The sequence below is a fragment of the Canis lupus genome, chromosome 7 (genome assembly GCF_048164855.1).
Source record: "Canis lupus baileyi chromosome 7, mCanLup2.hap1, whole genome shotgun sequence".
Taxonomy (NCBI): domain Eukaryota; kingdom Metazoa; phylum Chordata; class Mammalia; order Carnivora; family Canidae; genus Canis; species Canis lupus.
In genome coordinates this window covers 37,103,962-37,130,469 of record NC_132844.1, presented here as the reverse complement: position 1 = coordinate 37,130,469, position 26,508 = coordinate 37,103,962, and the positions used below count along the sequence as shown (strand labels likewise).

The 26,508-nt window shown below is 43.5% G+C and overlaps 2 protein-coding genes across 4 annotated transcripts; one reads left to right on the top strand and one right to left on the bottom strand.

Moving 5' to 3' along the window:
• Positions 1-7,990: 7,990 nt before the first annotated feature.
• On the bottom strand, positions 7,991-26,461 carry OOEP (oocyte expressed protein). 3 transcript variants are annotated; one of them, XR_012033994.1, is made up of 4 exons: positions 26,157-26,461; positions 25,614-25,793; positions 25,113-25,247; positions 7,991-8,235 (listed from the first exon to the last, which is right to left on the bottom strand). XR_012033994.1 is itself a non-coding variant. In XM_072832352.1 (3 exons), the coding sequence occupies exons 1-3, from the start codon at positions 26,344-26,346 to the stop codon at positions 25,168-25,170; spliced, it is 450 nt and encodes a 149-aa protein (XP_072688453.1). In that variant the 5' UTR covers positions 26,347-26,461; the 3' UTR covers positions 24,955-25,167. The 3 variants fall into 3 exon arrangements, 1 of the variants encoding a protein (XP_072688453.1); XR_012033995.1 differs by having other exon boundaries at positions 7,991-8,197; XM_072832352.1 differs by lacking the exon at positions 7,991-8,235 and having other exon boundaries at positions 24,955-25,247.
• On the top strand, positions 10,873-11,679 carry KHDC3L (KH domain containing 3 like, subcortical maternal complex member). Its single transcript, XM_072832353.1, has 2 exons — positions 10,873-11,152; positions 11,303-11,679. Exons 1-2 carry the CDS (start codon positions 10,984-10,986, stop codon positions 11,545-11,547), a joined length of 414 nt encoding a protein of 137 aa, XP_072688454.1. The 5' UTR covers positions 10,873-10,983; the 3' UTR covers positions 11,548-11,679.
• Positions 26,462-26,508: the final 47 nt, after the last annotated feature.

Here is a 26,508-nt window from a genome sequence, read left to right as displayed (position 1 = left end):
TCTGCCTCTCTCTCTCTCTATGTCTATCATAAATAAATAAATACATCTTTAAAAAAAATCTTCAACAAAGCAGGAACAATATCCAATGGGAAAAATATGGTCTCTTCAACAAAGTGTTGGGAAAACTGGACAGTAATATGCAAAAGAATGAAACGACCACCTTCTTACCCTATACACAAAAATAAACTCAAAATGTATTCATGACCTAAATGTGAAACCTGAAACCATAAAAATCCTTGAGATGAGCACAGGCAATAATCTCTCTGACATCAGCGATAGCAAGTTTTCTTTCTTTTTTTTTTTTTTTAAGATTTTATTTATTCATGAGAGACACAGAGAGAGAGAGAGGCAGAGACACATTAGAGGGAGAAGCAGGCTCCATGCAGGAAGCCCAATGTGGGACTTGATCCTGGTACTCTGGGATCATGCCCTGAGCAGAAGGCAGACGCTCAACCGCTGAGCCACCCAGGTGTCCCTATAGCAACGTTTTTCTAGTATGTCTCCTGAGGCAAGGGAAATAAAAGCAAAAATAAACTATTAGAACTCCATCAAAATAAAAATTTCTGCAAAGGAAACCATCGATAAAACTAAAAGGCATCCTTCCTGATGGGAGAAGATACTTGCAAATGACATATCCAAGAAAATTTTAGTATCCAAGATATATGAAGAACTGATACAACTCACCACCCAAAAAAATAAATAATCCAATTTGGAATGGGCAGAAGACATGAACAGACATTTCTCCCAGAAGACATACAGGTGGCCAACAGACACATGAATAGAAGCTCAACATCACTCATCAGGGAAATGCAAATCAAAACTACAATGAGATATTACTTTCCACTTGTCAGAATGGTTAAAATCAAAAACATAAGAAACAACAAGTGCTGGCAAGGATTTGGAGAAAAAGAAACCCTCTTGCTCTGCTGGCAGGAATCCAAATTGGTGCAGCCATTGTGGCAAACAGTATGGAGGTTCCTCAAAAAGTAAAAAAAATAAAACAAATAAACAAACAAAAAACAGAACTACCCTATGATCTAGTAATTGCACTACAGGGTGTTTACCCAAAGAATACAAAAACACTAATTTAAAGAGATATATGCACACCTATGTTTATTGAAGCATTATTTGCAACAGCAAAACTATGGAAGCAGCCCAAATAACCACCAATAAATGAATGGATAAAGAAGATGTGATATATATACACACACACAAAATGGAATGTTATTCAGCCATAAGAAAGAATGAAATGTTGCCACTTGCAACAACATGGATATAGCTGGAGAGTATAATGCTGACCAAAGTAAGTCAGTCAGAGAAAGACAAATACCATAGGATCTCATATGTGAAATTTAAGAAACAAAACAAGCAAGCAAAAGGGAAAAAAAAAAAAGAGACTTTTTTTTTTTTTTTTTAAAAAGAGAGAGACTATTAACTGTAGAGAACAAACTGATGGTTACCAGAGGGGAGTTGGGGTGCAGTGAGAGAAGCAGGGGATGGGGGTTAAAGAGTACACTTATCATGATGAAAAAAATAAAATGATAAAAAAATTATAAAATAAATTTAAAAAAATGTATACTCCAGCCAACTAGAATCTGTTGTTTCCTGGATTTTTAGGTAATACACCCTGAAATATTAGAGAGGAGAGCATCTCAAGCTTAAATGTATAAAACAGTTACCTGGGAATCTTGTTAAAATGCAGATTCACTAAGTCTGAGGCAGGCCTAAGAGTCCTCATTTAAACAGTTTCCCAAGAAATGCTGATACTGCTAGTTAACAGATCAATTCTGGGTAGCAAGGTTGTGGATACCTCAACTATCTATTTTTTTTTTAATTTATTTATTTATGATAGTCACAGAGAGAGAGAGAGAGAGAGAGAGGCAGAGACACAGGCAGAGGGAGAAGCAGGCTCCATGCACCGGGAGCCCGATGTGGGATTCGATCCCGAGTCTCCAGGATCGCGCCCTGGGCCAAAGGCAGGCGCCAAACCGCTGCGCCACCCAGGGATCCCTCAACTATCTATTTAAAATCACATCCACGTCGGGCTCCCGGTGCATGGAGCCTGCTTCTCCCTCTGCCTATGTCTCTGCCTCTCTCTCTCTCTCTCTCTGTGTGTGACTATCATAAATAAAAATAATAATAATAATAATAAATAAAAATAAAATCACATCCAGAAGATAAAAACCAGTAAATAGAAAAGTGAAATGTAATTAGCAAGTTTTCTAATGAGTGCTTTCAAGCTCTGTATAACAATACATGCCATTTTAACATCTTGGAATCAATACCTTTTCAATATAAGAGAATCCTTTAAACAGCCTGCCTTATCCCTGACTCCCCCAGATCCCTTCTCCCAGTCCCCAAATAAAAAAGAGACTATTAATTACAATTGGTCAATTGCCATACAGGGTTCTGAGCCCCAGATCTGCCCAATTCTGATTTTTATGTGAAATCTCCCATTTCTATAATGTAGCCTGACTTAAAAGTTAGAAGAAGAAATGGTATGAGTAAAACAATACACACCTGTGGGGTATCACTAGGCCTGTGGAAATCAATTAGCAACTTCCAAAGAGTGTTGTGCCTTCTGGATCCACCTACATTCTCAGCCTCCAGGAAGTAGTGTGTTTCCAAAGGGGTTGTGAAGCCTCAAGTCTAACCTCCAACCACTTTCTCTCCATCTCAGATGCTTCCATACCTCCCCAGATGAGTAAGCCCCTTTGCTTCCATCCTGATCTCTATCAGTTCTCTCCAAATTGATATACAGGCTTAATGCAATCCCTATCAAAATGCCAGCAAGATTTTTTTGTAGATACTGGACTATTTTTAAATTTATATAAATTATTATATTTATATAAATTTATATAAAAAGGCAAAGGAACCACAATAGCTAAAACAATTTTAGGGGGGAAAATGATCAGTCTGCCTAAGTTTAACCATTATTATATAACTATAGTAATCAAGGACTATGTAGTATTGGCAGATTAAATATAAAATTTACAGGCAGAAAGCCTTTAGGGAAAAATACAGGAGTAAATCTTTTGGAACTAGGGCTAACCTAAGAGTCTTTACATTTATCACCAAGAGTTTGTTCCATAAAAGAAAATATTGATCAGGGCAGCCCTGGTGGCACAGCGGTTTAGCGCCGCCTGCAGCCTGGGGTGTGATCCTGGAGACTCAGGATCGAGTCCCACATCAGGCTCCTTGCATGGAGCCTGTTTCCTCCCTCTGCCTGTGTCTCTGCCTCTCTCTCTGTGTGTGTGTGTGTGTGTGTGTGTGTATGTGTGTCTCATGAATAAATAAATGAAATCTTAAAAAAAAAAAAAAAACTTTAAAAAAAGTTGGATTTAAAAAAAAAAAGAAAAAGGGATCCCTGGGTGGCGCAGCGGTTTAGCGCCTGCCTTTGGCCCAGGGCGTGATCCTGGAGACCCGGGATCGAATCCCGCGTCGGGCTCCCTGCATGGAGCCTGCTTCTCCCTCCTCCCGTGTCTCTGCCTCTCTCTCTCTCTCTCTCTTCTCTCTCTGTGTCTGTCATAAATAAATAAATTAATTAAAAAAATATTGATCAATTGGATCTCATCTAAAATAAAAACGTTTGTTTAGAATCCGTTGAGAAGACGAAAAGGCAAACTATGATTGGGAGAAAATATTTGCAAACCACATATATAACAAAGAACTAATACCAAGAATACATAAAGAACTCTCAAACTCAATAGTAAAAAATAATACAATTAAAAAAAATAATAATACAATTAGACAATAAATAAAAGACAAAGATATTTCACTAAATGGGATATACAGATGCCTAATAATGAAAAGATGTTCATCATCATTTGCTGTTAGGGAAGTGTAAATTAAAACCTAAATGCGATATCACTACACAACTATCAGAATAACTAAAATTAAAAATAGGGACAACCCTAAAGTGAGGTTTCAGAGAAACCAAATCACTCATACATTGCTGATGGGAAGGTAAAATGGTACAGCAACTCTAGAGACAGTCTCACAGTTCCTCAAACAACTAAACATAGAGTTACACATGACCTAGCAATTACTCTCCTACATATTTGCCCAAGAGAAATGAAAACATATGTCTACACAAAAACTTGCACAAGAGGGTTCAGAGCAACTTTACCTGTAATAGCAAAAAGCTGGAAACAACACACATGTCCTTTAACAAGTGAATCAAACGGTGATATAGCTTACCATGGAATATTACTCAACAATAAAATAAAACAGTTAATAGAAACAACCTGGATGAATCTCCACAGAATAATAGTAAGTGGGAGAAAAATGCCAATCTTAAAAGTTTATATATTATATAATTCCATTTATATAACATTCTTGAAATGACATAATTATTAAACGGAAGAACAGAGAAGTGGTTGCTAGAATCAAAGAGGGGATGGGGACTCAAAGGAAGTGGGTATGGCTAGCAAAGGGCAAGATGGGGGATTCTCATGATAGAAACATTCTGTGTCTTGACTGCATCAATGTTGATATCCTGGTTGCGATATTGTACTATAGGTTTGCAAGATGTTACCATAGGAGGAAACCGAGTAAGAGTACATGGGAGCTCTCTGTATTTTTTTATTACAACTGCATGTGGGAGCACCTGGGTGGCTCAGTCCATTGAGGGACCTACTCTTGATCTCCGCTCAGGTCTTGATTTCAGGGTTGTCAGTTCAAGCCCCATGTTGGATTCCATGAGTGTGGCACCTACTTAAAAAAAAAAAAAAATTCTACAACTATATGTGAATTTACAATTATCCAAAAATAAAAAGGTTTAATTTAAAAAATGAAATCAGTGGGGGATGCCTGGTTCATTCGGTCGGTTAAGTATCTTTTTAGCTCAGGTCATGATCCCAGTGTCCTGGGATCAAGCCCTGCGTTGTTTGGGTCCCCTGCTCATGGGGGGGGTTAGCTTCTCCCTCTCCCTGCTCATATTCTCCCCTCCTCTCTGCTTGTATTCTCTCTCCCAAATAAATAAATACATCTTTAAATAAACAATGAAATCAGAATTTAAAAATTTCAAAATCTATCTGAATTTCAGTTGCCATCTTGGGACCCCTTTCTAGCAGCCATACACCATTGCATTCTATTGGTAATGAAAGCTGGATAGCTAAGACACTTAAAGAGAACACTATGGTACAACATGATTAACATGTTCTCACATAAAGATCTTTTCCTGCTTAATGCCATTCACATTAAAGTCTACTAGATATGACTTAAACATTGTCACTCCAGCTTTATTTCCTTATTGTTTAATTCATTTGCTTTTCTTTTTTAGAGAATGTTTATGTCCTTTTGCATTGAGTATCTCTATTAAGTAGGGAAATAATTGGATATTTTAATCTCTCAGGGTTAATTTTGGCTGACAACTTTATTTTTTTAAGATTTTATTTATTTGGGCAGCCTGGGTGGTTCATCGGTTTAGCGCCGCCTTCAGCCCAGGGTGTGGTCCTGGACACCCAAGATGGAGTCCCACGTCAGGCTCCCTGCATGGAGCCTGCTTCTCCCTCTGCCTGTGTCTCTGCCTGTGTCTCTGCCTCTCTCTCTGTCTCTCTCTCTCTCTCTCATAAATAAATAAAATCTTATAAAAAAAAGATTTTATTTAGTTGACAGAGAACAAGCAAGCAGGAGCAGCAGAAGGAGAGGAAGAAGCAGGCTCCTCACTAAGAAGGGAGCCCAACATGGGGCTCAATCCCAGGACTTCGATATCATGACCTGAGCCAAAGGTAGATGCTTAATTGACTGAACCACCCAGGTGCCCCAAAGCATGAAGTTTTGAGGGAAAAATTATTTCAATCAAGAATTCTAAGGCCAAAAGTCCAATTTACTGTGTGGATAGAATAAAAATATTTTTCAACATGCAAGGCCTCAAAATATTCATTCTTCCTCAGAAAACAATAGGTTTGGCAGAAAAAGACAATTATTATATGATCTCATTTATATGTGGAATTTAAGAAACAAAACAGAGGATCATAAGGGAAGAGAGGGAAAAATAAAACAAGACAAAATCAGAGAAGACAAACCATAAGAGACTCTTAATCATAGGAAACAAACTGAGGGTCACTGGAAGGGAGGGTGGGGGGGGGATGGGGTAACTGGGTGATGGGCATTAAGGAAGGCATGTGATTTAACAAGCACTGGGTGTAATATAAAACTGATGAATCGCTGACCTCTACTTCTGAAACCAATAATACACATATGTGTAATATGTTAATTAATTAAATTTAAATAAAATTTAAGGGACGCCTGGGTGGCTCAGTGGTTGAGCATCTGTCAAGGGCGTGATCCTGGGGTCTGGGATAGAGGCCTGCATTGATTGGACTCCTTGCCGAGAGAGCCTCCTTCTCCCTCTGTGTCTCTGCCTCCCTCTGTGTCTCTCATGAATAAATAAATAAAATCTTTTAAAAATATAAATAACATTTTAAAAAAATAAAATAGATTGGCTCCATTGGAATGAAAGGAAGTCTCTTTCTGAAGAGAAGCAAAATAATGAAACTATTGCCTCAAATACCACGAACTTGGTGAGACAACCTCTGGATTCTCAGGCTGAATGAAGCCCAGGGTAAGTAAGGCCAGTGTAAACTATCACTGAGAGTCCAAATTCCTTACCCCTTATCTGAAGTCTCCTACTACCTTCCCCAACCCATACACTCCCCAGACACAGACAAAAAAATGGCTAAGGCAGGTAGTAAAGAGCAATGAAAAGGGTTAACCTTTTTAGTACTGAAGATTCCTTTTTAAAGCTAATTTTTTTATCTAAATGAGACTCCAAAACTGAAGAGGCAATAAACAATAATGAAATAACTGTATATGTCATAAACATAATTTTAAAGTCCTGTAGAATGAGACTATCTGTCAAAACAATTAGACAGCCTTTGAAAATTATAGGAACATCATAGCTAGTAAACAGATAGCTATGAAGTTTCTAAGTGAACTTCAAAACTCTAAACCACCTTTCCCCTTGGTTCCAGGAAAGAAAACATTTTATTTCAAAAATTCACTTGAAGCTTATTTTTGTTGTTGTTGTTGTTGCCTACAGCTCTTAAGTTCCAGCGAAAAAAAAAATATTTCTCATTTTAATAAACCTGGCACACGGGATCCCTGGGTGGCGCAGCGGTTTAGCGCCTGCCTTTGGCCCAGGGCGGGATCCTGGAGGCCCGGGATCGAATCCCAGGTCGGGCTCCTGGTGCGTGGAGCCTGCTTCTCCCTCTGCCTCTGTCTCTGCCTCTCTCTCTCTCTCTGTGTGTGCCTATCATAAATAAATAAAAAATTTAAAAAAAAAAACCCTCTTGAATCTATGATTTGAAAAAAAAAGAATAATAATAATAAACCTGGCACATTAGACATTAGCATCTACTGCCACAATTGCCTTAAATTCTTCTAGTTCATGTGTCATCAGTCTCGTTATCAACTTGCAATCTCTATTTCTTTGTTTAGCCCGAACTAATTGTGCCCACAACTCCGCCTCTGATTTTCTTCTTCCTTCCTGCAATTCACCTATCTCATCCTCAGATTCCTGGAAGCTAACCAGAAACAAAGTTGGAAAGATCAGTATGGTAAAAACCATGAGGATCCTCTTGGAGATGATTATATATCAACTTAATAATTTCTGCCTAAATGCTCTTGCTACTACTGTAAAATCTATTGAACAAATAAAATAAACAAGGACAAAACCAAACATGCACACATACAAAAGAAAGGAAGTCATGGGATCCAAAGAGCCCAGGATCCAACACCAGGAAGGGCTTTAGTAATACACAGCAGGGTGGGCCTGAAAGTAACTAGCTTGGATTTGAGCAGTTAAGACTGAAGGGGCGATACTGTCAAGATGAAATGATACAGTCCCTGCAGTGCTTGAAAGTACAGAGAAGAAATTTACACAGTTGGTGAGTGTGGAGATAAAGGAATACATAGAAAAATAAGCACTTTAAAAAGAAAAGCGCCTGAACAACAAAGTGATTAATGACATCAAGAAAAAGAAAACTTTTTAAAAAATATTTTTTATTTATTTATTTATTAGAGACAGAGAGAGAGAAAGAGAGAGAGAGAGAGAATGGGAGGGAGGCAGAGACACAGGTAGAGGGAGAAGCGGGCTCCACGCAGGAAGCCCAACGTGGGACTTGATCCCGGGTCTCCAGGGTCACGCCGTGGGCCGAAGGCTGTGCTAAACTGCTGAGCTGTCCGGGCCGCCCTAGAGAAATAAAACTTTATGCAAGAAATTGTAGTAAACTAAAAAAGAAAAAAAAAGAGAAAAAAAAGGAAATTGTAGTAAACTACTGCAGCTACAGGTATTACTTACAAGATCATAATAGCATAAATGTGAACACTGATCTAACAAAATCATATTACTGAACTAGGAGGCTACCAAATCTGTTATACATATATAGGTAAGCGAGAAGAGGGTGAAAGCTGTTGGTATTATTATTATTATTTTATTTTATTTTATTTTATTTTATTTTATTTTATTTTATTTTAGAACCCTGGAGGTGATTTCTATGCACACAAAAGAGTGCTTATAGAGATTTCTTTGCAATTTAACATTTTATTTCCTAAAATCATAAAAACCAAACCTTCAGTCCTTCCTTAAGCTTTCAAGTTTTACTTTCAAAACTTACTATCTTATTAATAAGCCTAGATTCTTTTTTAAGACTTAAAAATTTATTTGAGAGAGAGAGAGAGAGAGAGAACAAAGGGGGAGGAGGTCCAGAGGGAGAAAGAAGCAGGCTCCCCACTGAGCAGGACCCCCACACAGGCTCTGCAGGTTCCATCCTAGGACCCTGAGATCATGACCTGAGCCAAAACCAAGAGTTAGGGGATTAATTGATAGCACCACCCAGGCACCCCTCCTTTCTTTTTTAACCACTTTGAAGAATGAAGCACAACAAACTATATTAAAATTCATACAATTGACCAGTTTTGACATATAAACCACATCTAGTGAAACCATCACTGTAATCAAGATAATTCACATTTCCATTATCCCCAAGTTTCCAAATGCCTCTTTCCCATCTCTTCCTCCCTCCATTACCATCCCCAGGCAATTTCCCTGCTTTCTGGCATAATAGATTAGTCTGCATATTCTAGGATTTTATATAAATGATAGATCCCTTTTAAACAAAATTATTAATACTATGGTTTTGATTCTCTTAAATATCTCTATACCCAATTCTAAAGCTTCGACGAAGTAAAAGATCTCTACACATGCACACCACACACATATGCAAAAATGACAACATGCATAGAACTGTGAGTATCCCCTTACACCAACTAAGAAACAATGTATTATCCCATATCATTTGGTGTAAGAGAGAGATTTCAGACTAGAGATTTTCATGCAAATACTTCCTGGATTGGATTCTTCTTGGCAACACTGACGGGACCTTAAAATTCAATTTCTAGTTGCTAGGTTAGTGAGTCTATAACCTCCAGATGGGATAGTTTTGAAGCCCAGATCCTTGAGTGTCAGTTACATACACAATCATTCTGCCTACCCACAGGAATTTATAACCATCTTGTGATCCTTTGAATGAATTTTGCCCTTCTTTTGCTCTCAATTCATATTCTGCTTAGGTCTCAAGACTTTTTTTTTTTTTTTAGATTTTATTTATTTATTCATGAGAGACACACACACACACAGAGGCAGAGATACAGGGAGAGGGAAAAGCAGGCTCCACGCAGGGAGCCCAATACGGGACTGATCCCGGGACACCAGGATCAGGCCCCGGGCCAAAGGCAGGAGCCAAACCGCTGAGCCATCCAGGGATCCCCGGTCTCAAGACTTTTGGCTTAACAGACACCTATAAATTTTTCACGTACTTCTTTGACCTACAGAACTCCTATGGAGAAAGAAAAAAAAAAAAAAAAAAGAACTCCTATGGAGGATACAAGGATGAGCCTGAGTTCTGGGGATCTCTCACTGCTGGGTCTGGGCCTAACACCTCAACTACTGATTCAAGAGCAATATAGGGATCCCTGGGTGGCGCAGCGGTTTAGCGCCTGCCTTTGGCCCAGGGCGCGATCCTGGAGACCCGGGATCGAATCCCACATCGGGCTCCCGGTGCATGGAGCCTGCTTCTCCCTCTGCCTGTGAATCTGCCTCTCTCTCTCTCTGTGACTATCATAAATAAATAAAAATTTAAAAAAAAAAAAAAAAAAAAAAAAGAGCAATATAGCTTTACCTTCTTGAGTAGCAGTTAATGGATAATGCATTAAGGTAGACCATAAAAAACAAGACACAGAAATTGTGTTAGAGAATTTTAAAAAGTTTCAGTGGATCCAAAAAAGTTTCCAAAAAGTTTCAATGGATTCCCCTCTGGTGTCCAAGCCACATAGACCATTTGGTGCTGGGTGGTGTGCTCAGCTGTCTGGGACAGGTTATAGAAGATTCGGAAATGTGATGGCCTCTGGGGAAGGAACTCAGTGGTCAGGGTTCAGGAGGAAGTGGGACTTAGTTTAGCCCTTGAAGACCTTTTTAACTCCTTGAGCTTTTACTTTTTCGATGTATTTCATTAGGTTTCCCATGAAAAAGTCATTCCAACGCCTCAGGAATGCTGGTCGCATTAAAACCTTTGGAAAGCACTTGTGCCTTCGTGCATATCATTTCGCTTCTCTAAAAGGTGTGGTCTCCACGTCGAATCTTCCGTACCTTTCTGGGGCCGTCCTCCCCTCCCTGAGGCCAGCTCTCCAAACAGAGCTTCCAATCGGGCGCTCCCAGCGCCTGGGGAAATGGGAGGGTCCAGAGCAATGGTCCCACGTAGAGCGACCAGGTGCTCGACCAGGTGCTCTCGGTCATCTCCGGAAGAAGCCCCAGCCTCCGGGTTTGGGAGGCAAGGGCTGGAATCTAATGAAAAGGGCGTGGATGGGGGAGGGGCCTGCCAAAAGCCCTTGAAATAAGGCTCTGGCCAGGCCGCAACTTGCTGCAGCTGGTCCCAACCGTGGCCTTCGGGTTGGCAGCCGCACAGCTAGGCGTGCAGCAGCATGGCCACTCCCAGGCGGTTTCCGACGCTCGTGCATTTGGAGCAGAGAGAGGGGACGCTATTCACGGTGCTCGGTAACCTCACCAAGCGGCCCTACTGGTTCCACATTGAGTACCTAAAGAGTCCGAAGACAGTTCATCTCGAGGCATGGCTAGTTGAAGCGATCTTCGGTAAGTGGGTCTGAGAGGGGTGGCCAGAGAGGTCCCCACTCCCCCCAGGGAAGCCTCTCCGGTGGCCCTCGCTGCAATCCAGCACGGCCACCTCCCGCCGCCTTCCCCTCCCAACTCCCACCCCTCACAGCCTCTTTGCTTCCTTCCCAGGCCGAGGAGCAGAGTACATTCCGCACGTGGAGTGTGTGTCCCAGACCCTACTCCACGTTAATCAGTGGGACCCCGAGGGCGAGGCCGAGATCTTTATATTTGGTCGGCCTGATTACCAGAAAGATGTATCCAAGATGATCATGAATTTGGCTGACTATCATCGCCAACTCCGGGCACAAAGAACGGAACTGGGTAAATTAGGGGCACCTTGGGCTTGCCGTGGGGTTCCTTGGGAGGGATCTTGATGCTTCCTGGATGTCACTGGGTAGCAGTCTCATCATCCTCTTGGTCCGTCCAGGAGAAAGATTCCTTCTTGCAAAGGGATCTACAAGGCCACGTTGATCCGTACTCTCATGTTCCGGACCCCAACCCCCAGCCCATACCGATGAATCCTTTTGTGGGAAGAGTATGGGGACATAGGTAGTCTCCACACTGTTCTTGCAGGCTCAGAGAAGGCCCCTGCCCAGGATGCAGTGACCCAGCAGACCCTCGACGCTCCCCGCGAGGCGGCGACCCAGGGGTCCCCGAAGGCTGCCCGCGAGGCGTCGACCCAGGGGTCCCCGAAGGCTGCCCGCGAGGCGGCGACCCAGGGGTCCCCGAGGGCTGCCCGTGAGGCGGCGACCCAGGGGTCCCCGAGGGCTGCCCGCGAGGCGGCGACCCAGGGGTCCCCGAGGGCTGCCCGCGAGGCGGCGACCCAGGGGTCCCCGAGGGCTGCCCGCGAGGCGGCGACCCAGGGGTCCCCGAGGGCGACCCGCGAGGCGGCGACCCAGGGGTCCCCGAGGGCGACCCGCGAGGCGGCGACCCAGGGGTCCCCGAAGGCTGCCCGCGAGGCGGCGACCCAGGGGTCCCCGAAGGCTGCCCGCGAGGCGGCGACCCAGGGGTCCCCGAAGGCTGCCCGCGAGGCGGCGACCCAGGGGTCCCCGAGGGCGACCCGGGAGGCGGCGACCCAGGGGTCCCCGAGGGCGACCCGCGAGGCGGCGACCCAGGGGTCCCCGAGGGCGACCCGGGAGGCGGCGACCCAGGGGTCCCCGAAGGCTGCCCGCGAGGCGGCGACCCAGCGGTCCCCGAGGGCGACCCGCGAGGCGGCGACCCAGCGGTCCCCCGGCGCGGTGGCCCGGGAGGCGGCGACCCAGCGGTCCCCCGGCGCGGTGGCCCGGGAGGCGGCGACCCAGCGGTCCCCCGGCGCGGTGGCCCGGGAGGCGGCGACCCAGGCGTCCCCCGGCGCGGTGGCCCGGGAAGCGGCGACCCAACGATCTCCGGACGCTACCCAGGGTGTGGTTACCGGGTTATGAAAGTACTTCGGGCCCGGGAGCAGGAGCCAGGCAAGGATAAAGTGGAAGACCTTACTAGTGCTCTGTTCATCTAAGTCTTGCTGCTTCTGGCAGAAGCTGGGGAAGGAATGGTTGTTAGTGATTTTGGTCCCTGCCCCCATGTTAAATGTTTGCAAACACTGATCTAAAGAGTTCTAATAAAGAATTGAATTTCTCTAGCGTCTGTTAATTGGCAGGTAAAAGGAGAGGGAGAGGCCTTACCTCCAGCAACCAATATCTGCCCTCCTCTCCACCCAGAGGCAGGTGAAACCTCTTGGATTTCTGGCTGCCTTAGGCAGCACTCTTCCCCTCCACTAGCTAGTGCTTCCCCTGTGCTCTTTAACCACAAGAATCTGGTTTTGCTGGTTAAGAGGGTTCTCCAGCCCCTCGAGTCCATCCCACTGGAAAACTACTTTTTTTGTTGTTTTGTTTTTGAAAACTTCTTAAAGCCTGTGGTGTTTCTACTCTAGGTGATACAGGGTGAGAAAACTTGGTTCCAATTCAATCCAATCCACACGGCTGGCTAGATCGTAGTACTGGAAGCAGTGAGCGACTTCCCAGCTGGTACACCTGACCCAGGAAGGGAAAAATTGGAGGAAAGAGCCAGGACTGCCCTCCTATTGTCCTCAAGTCTTGCAGAGGTCATCCGACCTTCAGTGAGGTTTGCCACAAGTGAGACACTAGCAGTGCTGGTGATTCTTCCCTTAGTAACTGCAGCAGCAGCAGGCAATCCTGGCGCAGGATGATGGCCAGCCCTCTTTCGCCACTTTTTTTCAACTGAAAGTATTTGACAGATAACACTGTAAAGTTAATCACATGTTAATATATTTATATATTATGATTGCCTTTGTAGTGATAATTAGCACTTTATCCTGTTTGGCTTCCTGCTCTATTGGCAGGTGGGACGCCAGTGCCCAGCTAGCAGAAGGAAGCAAACTGTTAACAGCTGGGTGCTAGGACAGAAAAACAACATGCAGTAATCTTTGTGTAACGAGAATTTTCATTTACAAAATTCAAGGAAACCGGGGCACCTGGGTGGCTCGGTTACGCGTCTGCCTTCCACTGAGGACAGGATCTCCAGGTCCTTGGATCCAGCTCCACATATGGCTCACTGCTCAGCAAAGAAGCAGAATGATCGGTTTCTCCCTCTCCCTCTGCGCCTCTCCGTCCCACCCTTGCTCTTTCTCTTTCTCAAAAATCTATTAATTTTTTTCAAGGAAATCTAACTTTAAAGACCAAGGGAGTGGTATATCTATCATATACCCTTTGGTCACCACTAATAGATGATCATGCCAATTTTTTTATTTTAAAGGTTTTTTAAAGATTTTATTTACTCATGAGAGTGAGAGAAGCAGAGGGAGAAGCAGGCTCCACGCAGGGAGCCAGACGTAGGACTGCATCCCGGGTCCAGGACCACGCCCTAAGCCAAAGGTGGTGCTAAACCATTGAGCCACCTGGGCTATCCAATCACTCCAATTTTAAATAAGCACTTACAAGGGAAATAAAATGTCAAGTTGAGTTTACAACTGCCCTCATTGTAGTTCTAATTTTCATTTCCCTGATGATGAGTGATGTTGAGCATCTTTTCATGTCTGTTAGCCATCTGGATGTTTTCTGTGGAAAAATGTCTATTCATGTCTTCTGCCCATTTCTTAACTTGATTTTTTTGTTTTTGGTTGTTTTGGTTTTGTTTTTGAGTGTTTTGATAAGTTCTTTATAGATTTTGGATACTAACCCTTTATTACAAATGTCATTTGCAAATATCTCCCATTCCATAGTCAGCCTTTAAGTTTTGTTGATTATTTCCTTCTCTGGAAAGAAACGGGTTTTCTGTGAAGCTTTTTATCTTGAAGTCCCAACAGTTCATTTTTGCTTTTATCCTCGTCTCTGGTGATAAATCCAAAAAGTTGCCATGGCCAAGGTCAAAGAGGTTACTGCCTGTATTCTCCTCTGGGATTTTGATGGTTTCTTGTCTCACATTTAGGTCTTTCATGTATTTTGAATTTTTTGTGTATGGTGTAAGAAAATGGTCCAGTTTCATTCTTCTGTATGTTGCTGTCCAGTTTTCCCGACACCATTTTTTGAAGAGACTGTCTTTTTTCCATTGGATATTCTTTCCTGCAGATAAAGCACCTTACTCAAAAACATAGAAAATTAGTTAAGGGAAAAGGAGTATACTTCCAAAATACTGAGTTTGTTCTATTAAGGTACACTGGAGTGCTTATTTCATTCTTTAAATTACATGTACATTATATCTGCATGAAAGAGTATAATTTAGGTAGTGAATTAGGTGGGAAAACTGGAAACTGAGACCCGAGGCACTCAATGAAAGGTTGTCAAGAAACAAAGGTTGGGATGCCTGGGTGGCTCAGCAGTTAAGCATCTGCCTTTGGTTGGGGCGTGATTCTGGGGTTCTGGGGTTCTGGGGTCCTGGGATCAAGTCCCACATCTGGCTTCCTGCATGAAGCCTGCTTCTCCCTCTGCCTATGTCTCTGCGTCTCTCTCTCTCTCTCTGTCTCTCATGAATAAATATTTTTTTTAAAAAAAGGTGAAACTGCAGAAATTTGGAAACAATGACATTTGTTTGGATATTTTTGCATGTAAACCTATTGAGAGTAAAGAGATCATTCTGTACAATTTTTTTTTAATTTTTATTTATTTATGATAGTCACAGAGAGAGAGAGAGAGAGAGAGGCGCAGAGACAAAGGCAGAGGGAGAAGCAGGCTCCATGCACCGGGAGCCCGACATGGGATTCGATCCCGGGTCTCCAGGATCGCGCCCTGGGCCAAAGGCAGGCGCCAAACCGCTGCGCCACCCAGGGATCCCCATTCTGTACAATTTTTTAATAGGCTAGCTAGAGGCATCAAAGAAATAAGTTCGGGCAGCCCCGGTGGCTCAGCGGTTTAGCGCCTCCTTCAGCCCAGGGCCTGATCCTGGAGACCAGGGATTGAGTCCCACATGGGGCTCCCTGCATGGAGCCTGCTTCTCCCTCTGCCTGTGTCTCTGCCTCTCTCTGTGTGTCTCTCATGAATAAATAAAATCTTTAAAAAAAAAAAAAAAAAAAAGGAAAAAGTTAATTGTTGATAGGATCTTCCTGCAGCTCCATGTTAGTTAAGCCAGGTTGGCACTACTTAGCAGAATCTCTCAAATTCACAAACTTGATCAAAACAAGGCCTTTTTAAACATCACTAAGAGTGGGACAAACAAAACAGGTGCCTCCTGATTTATCTAGCATTTTTGCTAAAAATACATAATCCAGAGCTCACATGAGCAAACATCAAAAACAAAAGAAGGATTTAAAAGCAAGGGAATTAGAAAACTGCAGAGACAGTCTGAGAACAGTGAATACTGCTCACACATTTTGGGGGCAGGATAAACTTGTTGACAACAAATTGTTTTTGTTTTGTTTTTTATTCATGAGAGACACAGAGTCACAAGCAGAGGGAGAAGCAGGCTCCCTGTGTGGGCCCAATGTGGGACTCCTGAGACCCCGCGATCACACCCTGAACCAAAGGCAGATGCTCAATCACTAAGCCACCCAGGTGCCCCAACAACAAGTAGTTTAGCATGGATAGCATCTTTGAGTGAACTCACTAAAGGTATAAAAGAATACAACTTCAGTTCTTCGTGGATTCTCTGGAAAATCTTGAGAACTTAGCTGTGGAGCATATGTAACAGGCTATCTCTATGTCTGCCTGTATACTTATGCTAGTACCTTAAACTTAGTTAATACATATCTGCACTATTTACCTCATCAGAATTTTTCACCAGACAGCCAGGAAAAACCTTATTTACAGCCTTCCCAGGTCCTTCTGGAGCACCTGTATAATCAGACTTTAAGAACTCAAAAAAAAAAAAAAAAAAAAAGAACTCTTACCTTACAGTTATCACCCCCTAAAAAAGTGGTTGTGACTATAATTGGAACTGCATTAGGTTTTAATTTTATTTTTTAAAAGATCTATATTTGAGAGCATGAGAGAGCCTGATGCAGGACTTAATCCCAGACCAGAGCCCGAGAGAGAGAGAGAGAGAGAGAGAGAGAGAGAGAGAGAGAATAAGCAGGGGAGAGAGGCTAAAGGAGGGGGGGAGAAGCAAACTCCCCACTGAGCAGGAAGTGCTATGCAGGGCTCGATCCCAGGACTCTGGGATCATGACCTGAGCTAAAAGCAGACGCTTAACCAACTGAGTCAACCAGGTGCCTCTGCATTAGGTTTTTAGATTAATCTGAGAAGTGACCACATCAATCAACACTTGGACTTTGCTATATGAGAAGGTAGCATCTCTATGTATTGAGTTGTTTATTCCTTGCTCCTTCCTTCCCTCTCCTCCTTCAAGTATTGTCACTGATTTTAGGCTTTGTCCTTTTTATGTTTAGCTATAGATATGTCAGTTAAAGGAATAAAGCTAATTTTCTCAAATTTTCAGGGACACCTGGGTGGCTCAGCCGTTGAGCGTCTGCCTTTGGCTCAGGGCGTGATCCTGCGGTCCTGGGATCTAGTCCCACAACAGGTTCCCTGCATGGAACTTGCTCCTCCCTCTATCTGCATCTCTGCCCCTCTCTTTCTATCTCTCATGAATAAATACATTTAAAAAAATTTTTAAAGAAATTTTCATTAGCCTGAAGTAGAGTAAATTAGGATTTTTTTTTTAAAGATTTTTTTTTAAATTTTATTTATTTATGATAGTCACATAGAGAGAGAGAGAGAGAGGCAGAGACACAGGCAGAGGGAGAAGCAGGCTCCATGCACCAGGAGCCCAACGTGGGATTCGATCCCGGGTCTCCAGGATCGCGCCCTGGGCCAAAGGCAGGCGCCAAACCGCTGCGCCACCCAGGGATCCCTAAATTAGGATTTTTAAAAAAGATTTTATTTATTCATGAGAGACTCAGAGAGGCAGAGACAAAGGAAGAGGGAGAAGTCGGCTCCCTGCAGGGAGCCTGATGCAGGACTTAATCCTGGACCAGAGCCAAAGGCAGATGCTTAGGATTTATAACCTAAGGATTTTTATAACCCCTGCGGCAACACTAAAAAAAAATTTTTTTTTAAAGTTATTTAGGGCAGCCCGGCTGTCTCACAGGTTTAGCGCCACCTTCGGCCCAGGGTGTGATCCTGGAGACCGGAATGGAGTCCCTAGCCTCTCTTTCTCTCATGAATAAATAAAATCTTTTTTAAAAATGGCAGACATATATCCAATCATTGATATTTACATTAAAGTGGACTAAATCCTCCAATCAAAATTCAGACATTCCAACTAGAGAAGCCAGACTCAAAAGGTGACATTTCATATTATTCTATTTATGCCAAATGTTCAGAGATGGCAACTCTGTGGAGACAGAAAGCAGATTGGCTGTCTGAGGTTAGAGACAGGTAACTGACTACAAATGAGCACAAGGTAAGTTTTGGAGTGAAAGAAAAGTCCAAAGGGATCCCTGGGTGGCTCAGCGGTTTAGCGCCTGCCTTTGGTCAGGGTGTGATCCTGGAGTCCTGGGGTCAAGTCCCACGTCGGGCTCCCTGCACGGAGCCTGCTTCTCCCTCTGCCTGTGTCTCTGCCTCTCTCTCTCTCTCATGAATAAGTAAAATCTTTAAAAAAAATTAAAAAGAAAAGAAAAAGAAAGAAATGTCCAAAATCTGCTTTGTGGTGATAGTGGAACAACTCCTAAATTTACTAAAGAAAATGGAATTGTTCATTCATGATTTTGTAGTTATGTAAATTGTAACCAATTAACCAACTACATTTTTTTTAATTGAGGACAAATGCACTAATACACAAGTTCTCCAAAATGAAAATTCTGACAGTTGACAAAGATGTAGAGCAATCAGAAGTCTGGCATATATTGCTAGAAGGAATGTATATTGTTGATTCAATCACCTTGGCAATTTGAACTTACATCCTATAATCCAGCAACTCCAATCCTAGATATATACTCAATAGAAATGCATAGATGCATGCACCAAGTCCTGTATAAAAATTTTCAGAGTAGGGATCCCTGGGTGGCGCAGCGGTTTGGCGCCTGCCTTTGGCCCAGGGCACGATCCTGGAGACCCGGGATCGAATCCCACATCAGGCTCCCGGTGCATGGAGGCTGCTTCTCCCTCTGCCTATGTCTCTGCCTCCCTCTATCTCTCTCTCTCTCTCTCTGTGACTATAATAAATAAAAATTAAAAAAAATTTTTTTTCAGAGTAGCACTACTCATTATAAGGCCAAATAGCAAACAACCAAAATGTACATCAACAGAATAGAAAACTAAATCATGGTTTAGGGATCCCTGGGTGGCTCAGAGGTTTAGCGTCTGCCTTCAGCCCAGGACATGATCCTGGAGTCCCGGAATCGAGTCCCACATCGGGCTCCCTGCATGGAGCCTGCTTCTCCCTCTGCCTGTGTCTTTGCCTCTCTCTCTCTGTCTCTATCATGAATAAATAAATAAAATCTTAAAAAAAAAAATCATGGTTTACTCATACAATACTTGCAATATAAACTTTTTTTCAACATAAATCTTACAATAATTCCATTTATATTTAAGTCAAAATAGTAGTTATCTTTGGGGAGGGTGCAAAAGGAGGCTTCTGGAGTACTGGTAGTTTCTTCTCTGAGTGCTGGTTAAATTGATGTGTTCCCTTTATATTGTTTGATGAATCTTTTCACATTTTGAATGTATGTGTTTTTGTATGAATGCTGTACATCAATAAAATGATTACCAAAATAATAGAAAATTAATTAGAGTAATGGAAAGCTACTTTAAGGTAACATATGGGCAGTGGGATTTTTGAGTAATTATTTTAATACTTCATATATTGGGGATCCCTGGGTGGCGCAGCGGTTTGGCGCCTGCCTTTGGCCCAGGGTGCGATCCTGGAGACCCGGGATCGAATCCCATGTTGGGCTCCCGGTGCATGGAGCCTGCTTCTCCCTCTGCCTGTGTCTCTGCCTCTCTCTCTTTCTCTCTCTCTGTGGCTATCATAAATAAATAAAAATAAAAAAAAATACTTCATATATTGCCTTATTTTTTAAAATATTGAGCATGTCAGTACATTTATCATCAGAAAAGTCAATAATGCTGCGATGGTGTTCTGAACAAAAAATTCATAACAGCCATGTTTCAGTTTTGAAAAGGAAAGAAAATTTTTTTATAGAAACCTAATAGAGGGACGCCTGGGTGGCTCAGTGGTTGAGCCTTTGGCTCAAGGTGTGATCCTGGACCTGGGATTGAGTCCCACATCAGGCTCCCTGCATGGAACATGCCTCTCTCTGTGTCTTTCATGAATAAATATTAAAAAAAAAAAAAAGAAACAGGAGAGAAAAGAAATCAACACAAGATGATGGCAATAGTAGGTACAATAAATGAGAATAAGGCAAAGTTGTATCAAATCAGGTTCTTATAACATCCAACCTCATCAGCTGGGGAAGCCCCATGAAAACATCCAGCTGGAGTCTGGACTGAGAGACCTGGGTAGAGCATCCTCCACTCAGGTAAGACATGGCAACAGACCATCCCCATAAGGGCCATATAAATTTATAGGGTAAATAACAGGGTTTGAAATTAAACATTTGTTCACCTATGTGCAGTTTGGAGAGAGTTGCATTTCCATGTTATCATGTTTCTAGATTTCCAGGGAACCTAGGCTATGTGTGTCTGCCTCCCTTCCCAGGATTCCATTCTGGGGGGCCAGTCCAGCCTGGAGCGAAGGGATGTGAGACAAGATTGTAGCTCTTCGCATCCAGAACAGAAGGGCCAGTTCTGACCTGGAGGCAGATAATATATATATATTAAACAATTAGGTTCCCGAAGTTATTCACACAGCACGAGTATCACAAACAACATTATCTAGCCTGTGTATATGCAGGTCCAGGTGGTCAGTTATATGGGACAAATCATAAAAAAATTTATCCTTACAGAACTGACTGGCATCATGGAGGCACAGAACAGGTCCAAAGGGCCCCTGAGACTGAAAAGTGTAGTGGAGCTTGGCATGACCAAGGAGAAAAAAAAGATGGACAGAAGTAATATTCCTAGAAGCAATGGGAATAAGCTAAAGGAACAAGCACAAAGGAGAAGGAGCATGGCCTGGACAAGTGGACTCCAGCCTGGGGAGCCTTCAAGAAGATGCAGAAGTGGCAAATGGAAAGGATCCTGAAAAAAGCATCCAAAACCCACAAGCTGAGAGAGTGAAGGACTTCAACTAACCCCTGGACACTCACAGAACACTATGACATTCCTAAAATCAGCTGGAAGAAGTGGTCTCTCCACCCAACGTATGGAGCAGCATCAAAGGGAAGTGGAAGGCAAAATTGGGGTTATGTTTGGGCCTTTGGTATTTTCTGCTGAGACAGTGCTTTCCAAAGCAGTATGCCCTCTCTCTGTAACTTGATTAAAGATGGTCCTTTTACTCTATTTTGGTTTCTGGGTAGCATATAGAAGACAAACTTTTTTAGTTTGGACTAGAAATTTTTGAAAGTTTATCCAAAGGTCAAGTTTATTTCTGTGGGTCACAGAAACTGTTTTTATCACAAGTTGCACCTAACTCTGACAGCCAGTCAGCTATCTTTCCCTGGATAAAAAAGACTCCAGAGAATCAGGAGCTAATGCCAGCATGACCTGCAACTTGCAGATCCCCATGGAGCCCCAAGTGAGTTATCCTTCCAAGCTTCCTCTTGCTTAGGGCTTATGCTGTTGTTCCTTCCAGGACCTAGGGAAGCCACTTGTACCTTCATGGACTTCAGAATGCCTTCTCAGCCACCGGGCCTGTGAGCTACTGCACCCTGGGATGCTGAACAACTGCCTACGGCCAGGTTAGAATGTATGCCTTGTCCCTGTCTGCACCTGTGGCCAGCATGCAGCCTTTCCCCCCTAGTGTCCTCTGTTCCAGACATGTGTAGAGGGTGTTGCTATGGCAAACACCACTGATCAAGCACAGCAGTCTTTGTAATGGAACCCAGACACATCCTGCCTCACTTCCCTTAATGCTAAGGTTGGAGTAGCACTTGTATTTATTCAGTCATACAACATGTAGCCTGCTTGGCATTCCTGGCCTAAGGCACCTCAGAGGTGACAGGACCAGGGCAGAGCCCCAGCACAGGCAGACATGGGTATGGTCAAAGGGGAGGACCCAGGTGCTGGTGAGCCATGATCTTCGAGCACTTACACGTACCTACCAGATGAGGATCAAATTGCATATACTACTGGGAGAAAGTTTCTGTTGACAGAGCCTGGATGGTTCAGCGGTTGAGCTCTGCTTTCAGCTCAGGGCGTGATCCTGGAGTTTGGGGATCGAGTCCTACATTGGGGAAGACTGCCTCTCTATGTGTCTCTCATGAATAAATAAAATCTTTTAAAAATAATAAATAGCTCTGTTCTATAAACTTGTTAGAAAAAACATTGTCTTGTCCCTCAACAGCAGAACAAATACGGTTGATTCTTTACAATTAAGAGGTTTATTCTAATTCCTCTTAAAAATAAATAAAAACTATGAGAAATGAATCTAAATTCAGATGTGGAGAAAAATAAAAGCACGTGGGAACATATAAAGGGTTTGAATCCTGGAACCAATGTTTTGGTTCAAATCTCACCCATCCATCCCCATGTCCTAGCTCTGTAACCTTAGCAAATTAATCATGTCCTATTTACATGCTTGGCACAGGGCGTGGTATATGGTACACACTCTAATAACTAGATAATATTTCCTCCAAATTCTGAAAAGCAGAATGACAGAACTACCCTTTTATTTAAAAGTTATGAAAATAGTAAAAATACTGTATCAGCACACAGTGAAAAGGAACACAGAGAAAAACCATATCAAATGTTTTAATCTGCAGGGCTACCACAACAAAATAGCAGACAGGGAAGTTAAATGACAGGTATTTATTTCCTCTAAGATCTGGAGTGTCAAAGGTCAAAATCGAGGTGTCAGCGGGCGTTAGTTTCTTCTGAGGCCTCTCTCCTTAGCCGGCAGAAGGCTACCATCTTGCTGTCTCCTCACATGGTCTTTTTCTCCATGCACCCACCTATCCATGTGCATAATCTCCTCTTCCCATAAAATCCTAGTCATATTAGATAAAGACCTACCCACAGGACCGCATTTCACTTTCATTACCTCTTTAAAGGCCTCTCCAAATACAGTCACATTCCAAGGTACTAGGGGTTAGGGCTTCAACATGGTAATGTATATAAAGGATGAAAAATGTGCAAGATCATTAGGTAATTTAATTCTGGATTATTTTTAGAAAATTAAAAAAAATTTTTTTTTTAGAAAATTAAAATGTTTTAAGCATAACCGTCTTCCTCCAAATAATAGTAAAAAAAAAAAGTGTTCAATGATTTTGCAGATTTCCCACTAGAAACAACCTGTAGGAATATTTTTATCAAATTTCTGCAGAAGGAGAAAAAGCAGGAGTACCTAAACTTAAAAGTAAGGGGATAGGGGACACCTGAGCAGCTTAGTCAGCTGGGCATCTGCCTTTGGCTCATGATCCCAGAATCCTGTGATGGAGCCGTATATCAGGCTCCCTGCTCAGTGGGATGCCTGCTTCTCCCTCTCCCTGCTTGTGCTCTCTGGCTCTTTATCTATCAAATAAATAAAATTTAGGGGGAAAAAAGGGAGGTTAGAATGAGGGGGGTTGGGATGAGAGGGAAATCACACAGAAAACAGTAATTAGTTTATATACAATGAAAACTTTCCATATACAAAAAAATTTGAGAAGGGGTAGAAAATTATGGTTATAATGGACTACTATTTGTTACAAAAGCTTGTACAGATAATTAAAATCCATATCTTCAGAGTTTAAAGAATATAGGAATAAAGAAAAAATGTAAAAGCATTTTATAAAAATGTGAAGCAAAGTAGGAAAATGTTCACTATCACTTGTAATCAAAGCAGCACATTTTAAAAGACTTGTGCAGGGAACCTGGGTGGCTCAGTTGGTTAAGCCTCCGACTCCTGATTTGATTTTGAGTCATGATCTCATGGTTGTAGGATCCAGTCCCACGTCTGTTTCTGCACTCAGCTTGGGATCCTCTCCTTCCCTTAGATTCCCCCCCACCCCACCCCACCCACACACACTCTAAATAAATAAATGACATCTTTAAAAATAAAAGAGATATGTATGTGTGTGTTTACAACCCTTGCAAACAGCCAGAATCCACTACTGCTTAGGGGTGAAGAAACCTCATGAGTTAAATCAATTCCAACTCTGTGCTGAAGCCATAGAGCTCTTGACAACTTCTCCCCTAAGAATTCTGCTTCCTGAAATTGGAGGTGGCAAGAGATTGGGGCTGTTTTGCACAAACTGGTCATAGCATGGTAATGGGTAATGGAAAAACAACCCAGCTCATGCAGGGCACCTGTGCTGGCCTCAGAGGAAAATGAGATAGTTGGTTTAGTGGCAGGATACCTTCCAACAGATCCTGGCTGTTCTTTGGTGAATCACAATGTAAACAGAATAATCATTTGCCTCAGTTTTTGTGTTGAAACACCCACCCCTCTGCAGGGAGGAAGGCTCGATTCTAAGAAGAAAATGAGCACTAGGTGCTATCCAGGGGCTAAACCACCAACTTCAAAGTGAGAGCCTCAGAGAAGCACTGGCACTACCGTAAGCTTATTACAAATGCAAATTCAGGGGGATCCCTGGGTGGCCTAGTGGTTTGGCGCCTGCCTTCCACCCGGGGCATGATCCTGGAGTTCCCAGGATCGAGTCCCACGTCCGTCCGGCTCCCTGCATGGAGCCTTCCTCTGCGTCTCTGCCTTTCTCTCTCTCTGTATCTCAAATAAATAAAATCTTCAAAGAAAGAAAGAAAAGAAGTGCAATTCAGGGATGCCTGGGTGGCTCAGCGGTTAAGCATCTGTGTTCAGCTCAGGTCATTATCCCAGAGTTCTAGGATCGAGTCCTGCATGGGGCTCCCTCTGTGGAGCCTGCTTCTCCCTCCGCCTATGTCTCTGCCTCTGTGTGTCTCCAATCGATAAATAAAATCTTAAAAAAAAGAAAGAAGGAAATGCAAGTTCAGGGGCCTGTGCTTGAGGGCCTGACTCTGGCCATAAAATCATATATGGGTTACCAGATTCAAAATGGTAGAAGCACGGATGCCTGGGTGGCTCAGTGGTTGAGCGTCTGCCTTTGGCTCAGGCAGTGAGCCCGGGGTCCTGGGATCCAGTCCCACACTGGGCTCTGTGCAGGGGGCCTGCTTCTCCCTCTGCCTATATGTATCTCTGTGTGTCTCTCATGAATAAATAAATAAAATCTTTTTTATAAAAATGGTAGAAGAGAAGACAAAAATAAAACCACTACCTATCAGCCTTTTACCCACCCCTCACATCAAGACATGAAGGAACAGAATCAATCTTTTGCTTAATTTTAAGTGAGTAAAGATCTTTATGCCCTTGGACAAAAAGGAAATTCACTTCTTTACTAGAATGACACTACAAACAGACTTTTGCACCAAAATAATCAAAGCATTACCCATCAAGACACAGGAAAAAAAAAAGAATGCAGAGACTTATGGATACTTGCTTCTCTTGAACTTTAGTAGAAGTAGGGCTGCTTCTCACAATGCTCCTGAAAATACTTATGCAACAGGATGCTCAGGAGTTTGGGGACCTGTCCCACCAGTCTTCAAGAACTCCTCAAGTTGTTTCATCTTCTCAGCTGGATAAGGAAAAATGCTTTCTGTTCCAAACTACTCCATCACTGAGAGGAGTAGGGGAGGAGGGAAGATGCTAGCAGCATCACTTCTCAGGTGGGGGCTCTGAACAATCTGGAAATAGTGGTGAAACCAAGCTGAGGGGGCATGGGCAGTGACGACAGGCCTGAATGTATTCAATTTCCGTTTACTTTCCCAAGGTCCTACTTGGACTCCTCTCTACAAAGGGATGCCCAGGGGTTGCATATAGAACACTGCAGTTAGGAAACTGCAAAAAGTTTTGTTAAGTAATAAAGGTTGGAAGAAAGCCTGGTACCGCCAGGTGGTTCACCGGGGGCTCCCTCCACATGCAGGCTTTTAGAGACCCTCACCTCTGGCACGATGTTTCCGGTGCCAAGATGCCAGGCTCAGGAGCACGCTCTTCACCCGATTTTGTACACGGGGCCATCCGAAGATACTGATTTCAACTAAGTCTCCAGAGTTAACTACGTCCACCGTCAGCAGGACTTGGCTCATCCACTCTATTTCTGGAATTATGGCTCGGTCTGGGCCTAAACAGGAAAAGAGAGACTCTGAAGGGAAACATGGTCGGGGGGCAGCCCGGGTGGCTCAGCGGTTTGGCGCCTGCCTTTGGCCCAGGGCGTGATCCTCGATCCGGGGATCGAGTCCCACGTCGGGCTCCCTGCATGGAGCCTGCTTCTCCCTCTGCCTGTGTGTGTGTGTGTGTGTGTGTGTGTGTGTGTGTGTCTCATGAATAAATAAATAAAATCTTAAAAAAAAGAAACATGGTCGAAGGTGAGTAGGAGCTAGGTTTGAAGGGAATGTTGGCCGGGGAAGGAAGGTCGGCATCGTGGAGTCTAACGTGGCCTGCAAATCCGGCAGAGACCGTAGAGTTGCTCCGCGGGGTCTCTCACCGAAGATGGCGTCAGCCAGCCACGCCTCCAGGTAAAACACCAGTGGGTCTCTCAGCTCCTGCACTGGAAACCACCAAGGCCGGGTGCGAATCCGCGGTGGTGGAAGTGGTGCCCGGAGCAGCCTGTCCAGGGACCAGGCGGGCCTCCATTCGTCCCCCAAAACTTCAGCAGCACCCGCGTCGTCGACCATGCTAGGTCCGGCAGCCCGGGAAGAGAAGGGTCCAGACAGCGCCGCCGGAACACCAGGGAGGCACGAAAGCTGTGCCCCCTTTTACGGTTTCCGGCCAGCCCCGCCTCTTCCTGTGGCCCCGCGGGCGGTTCCGGGTGAACGGAACCCCGTTCGCTTCCGCGG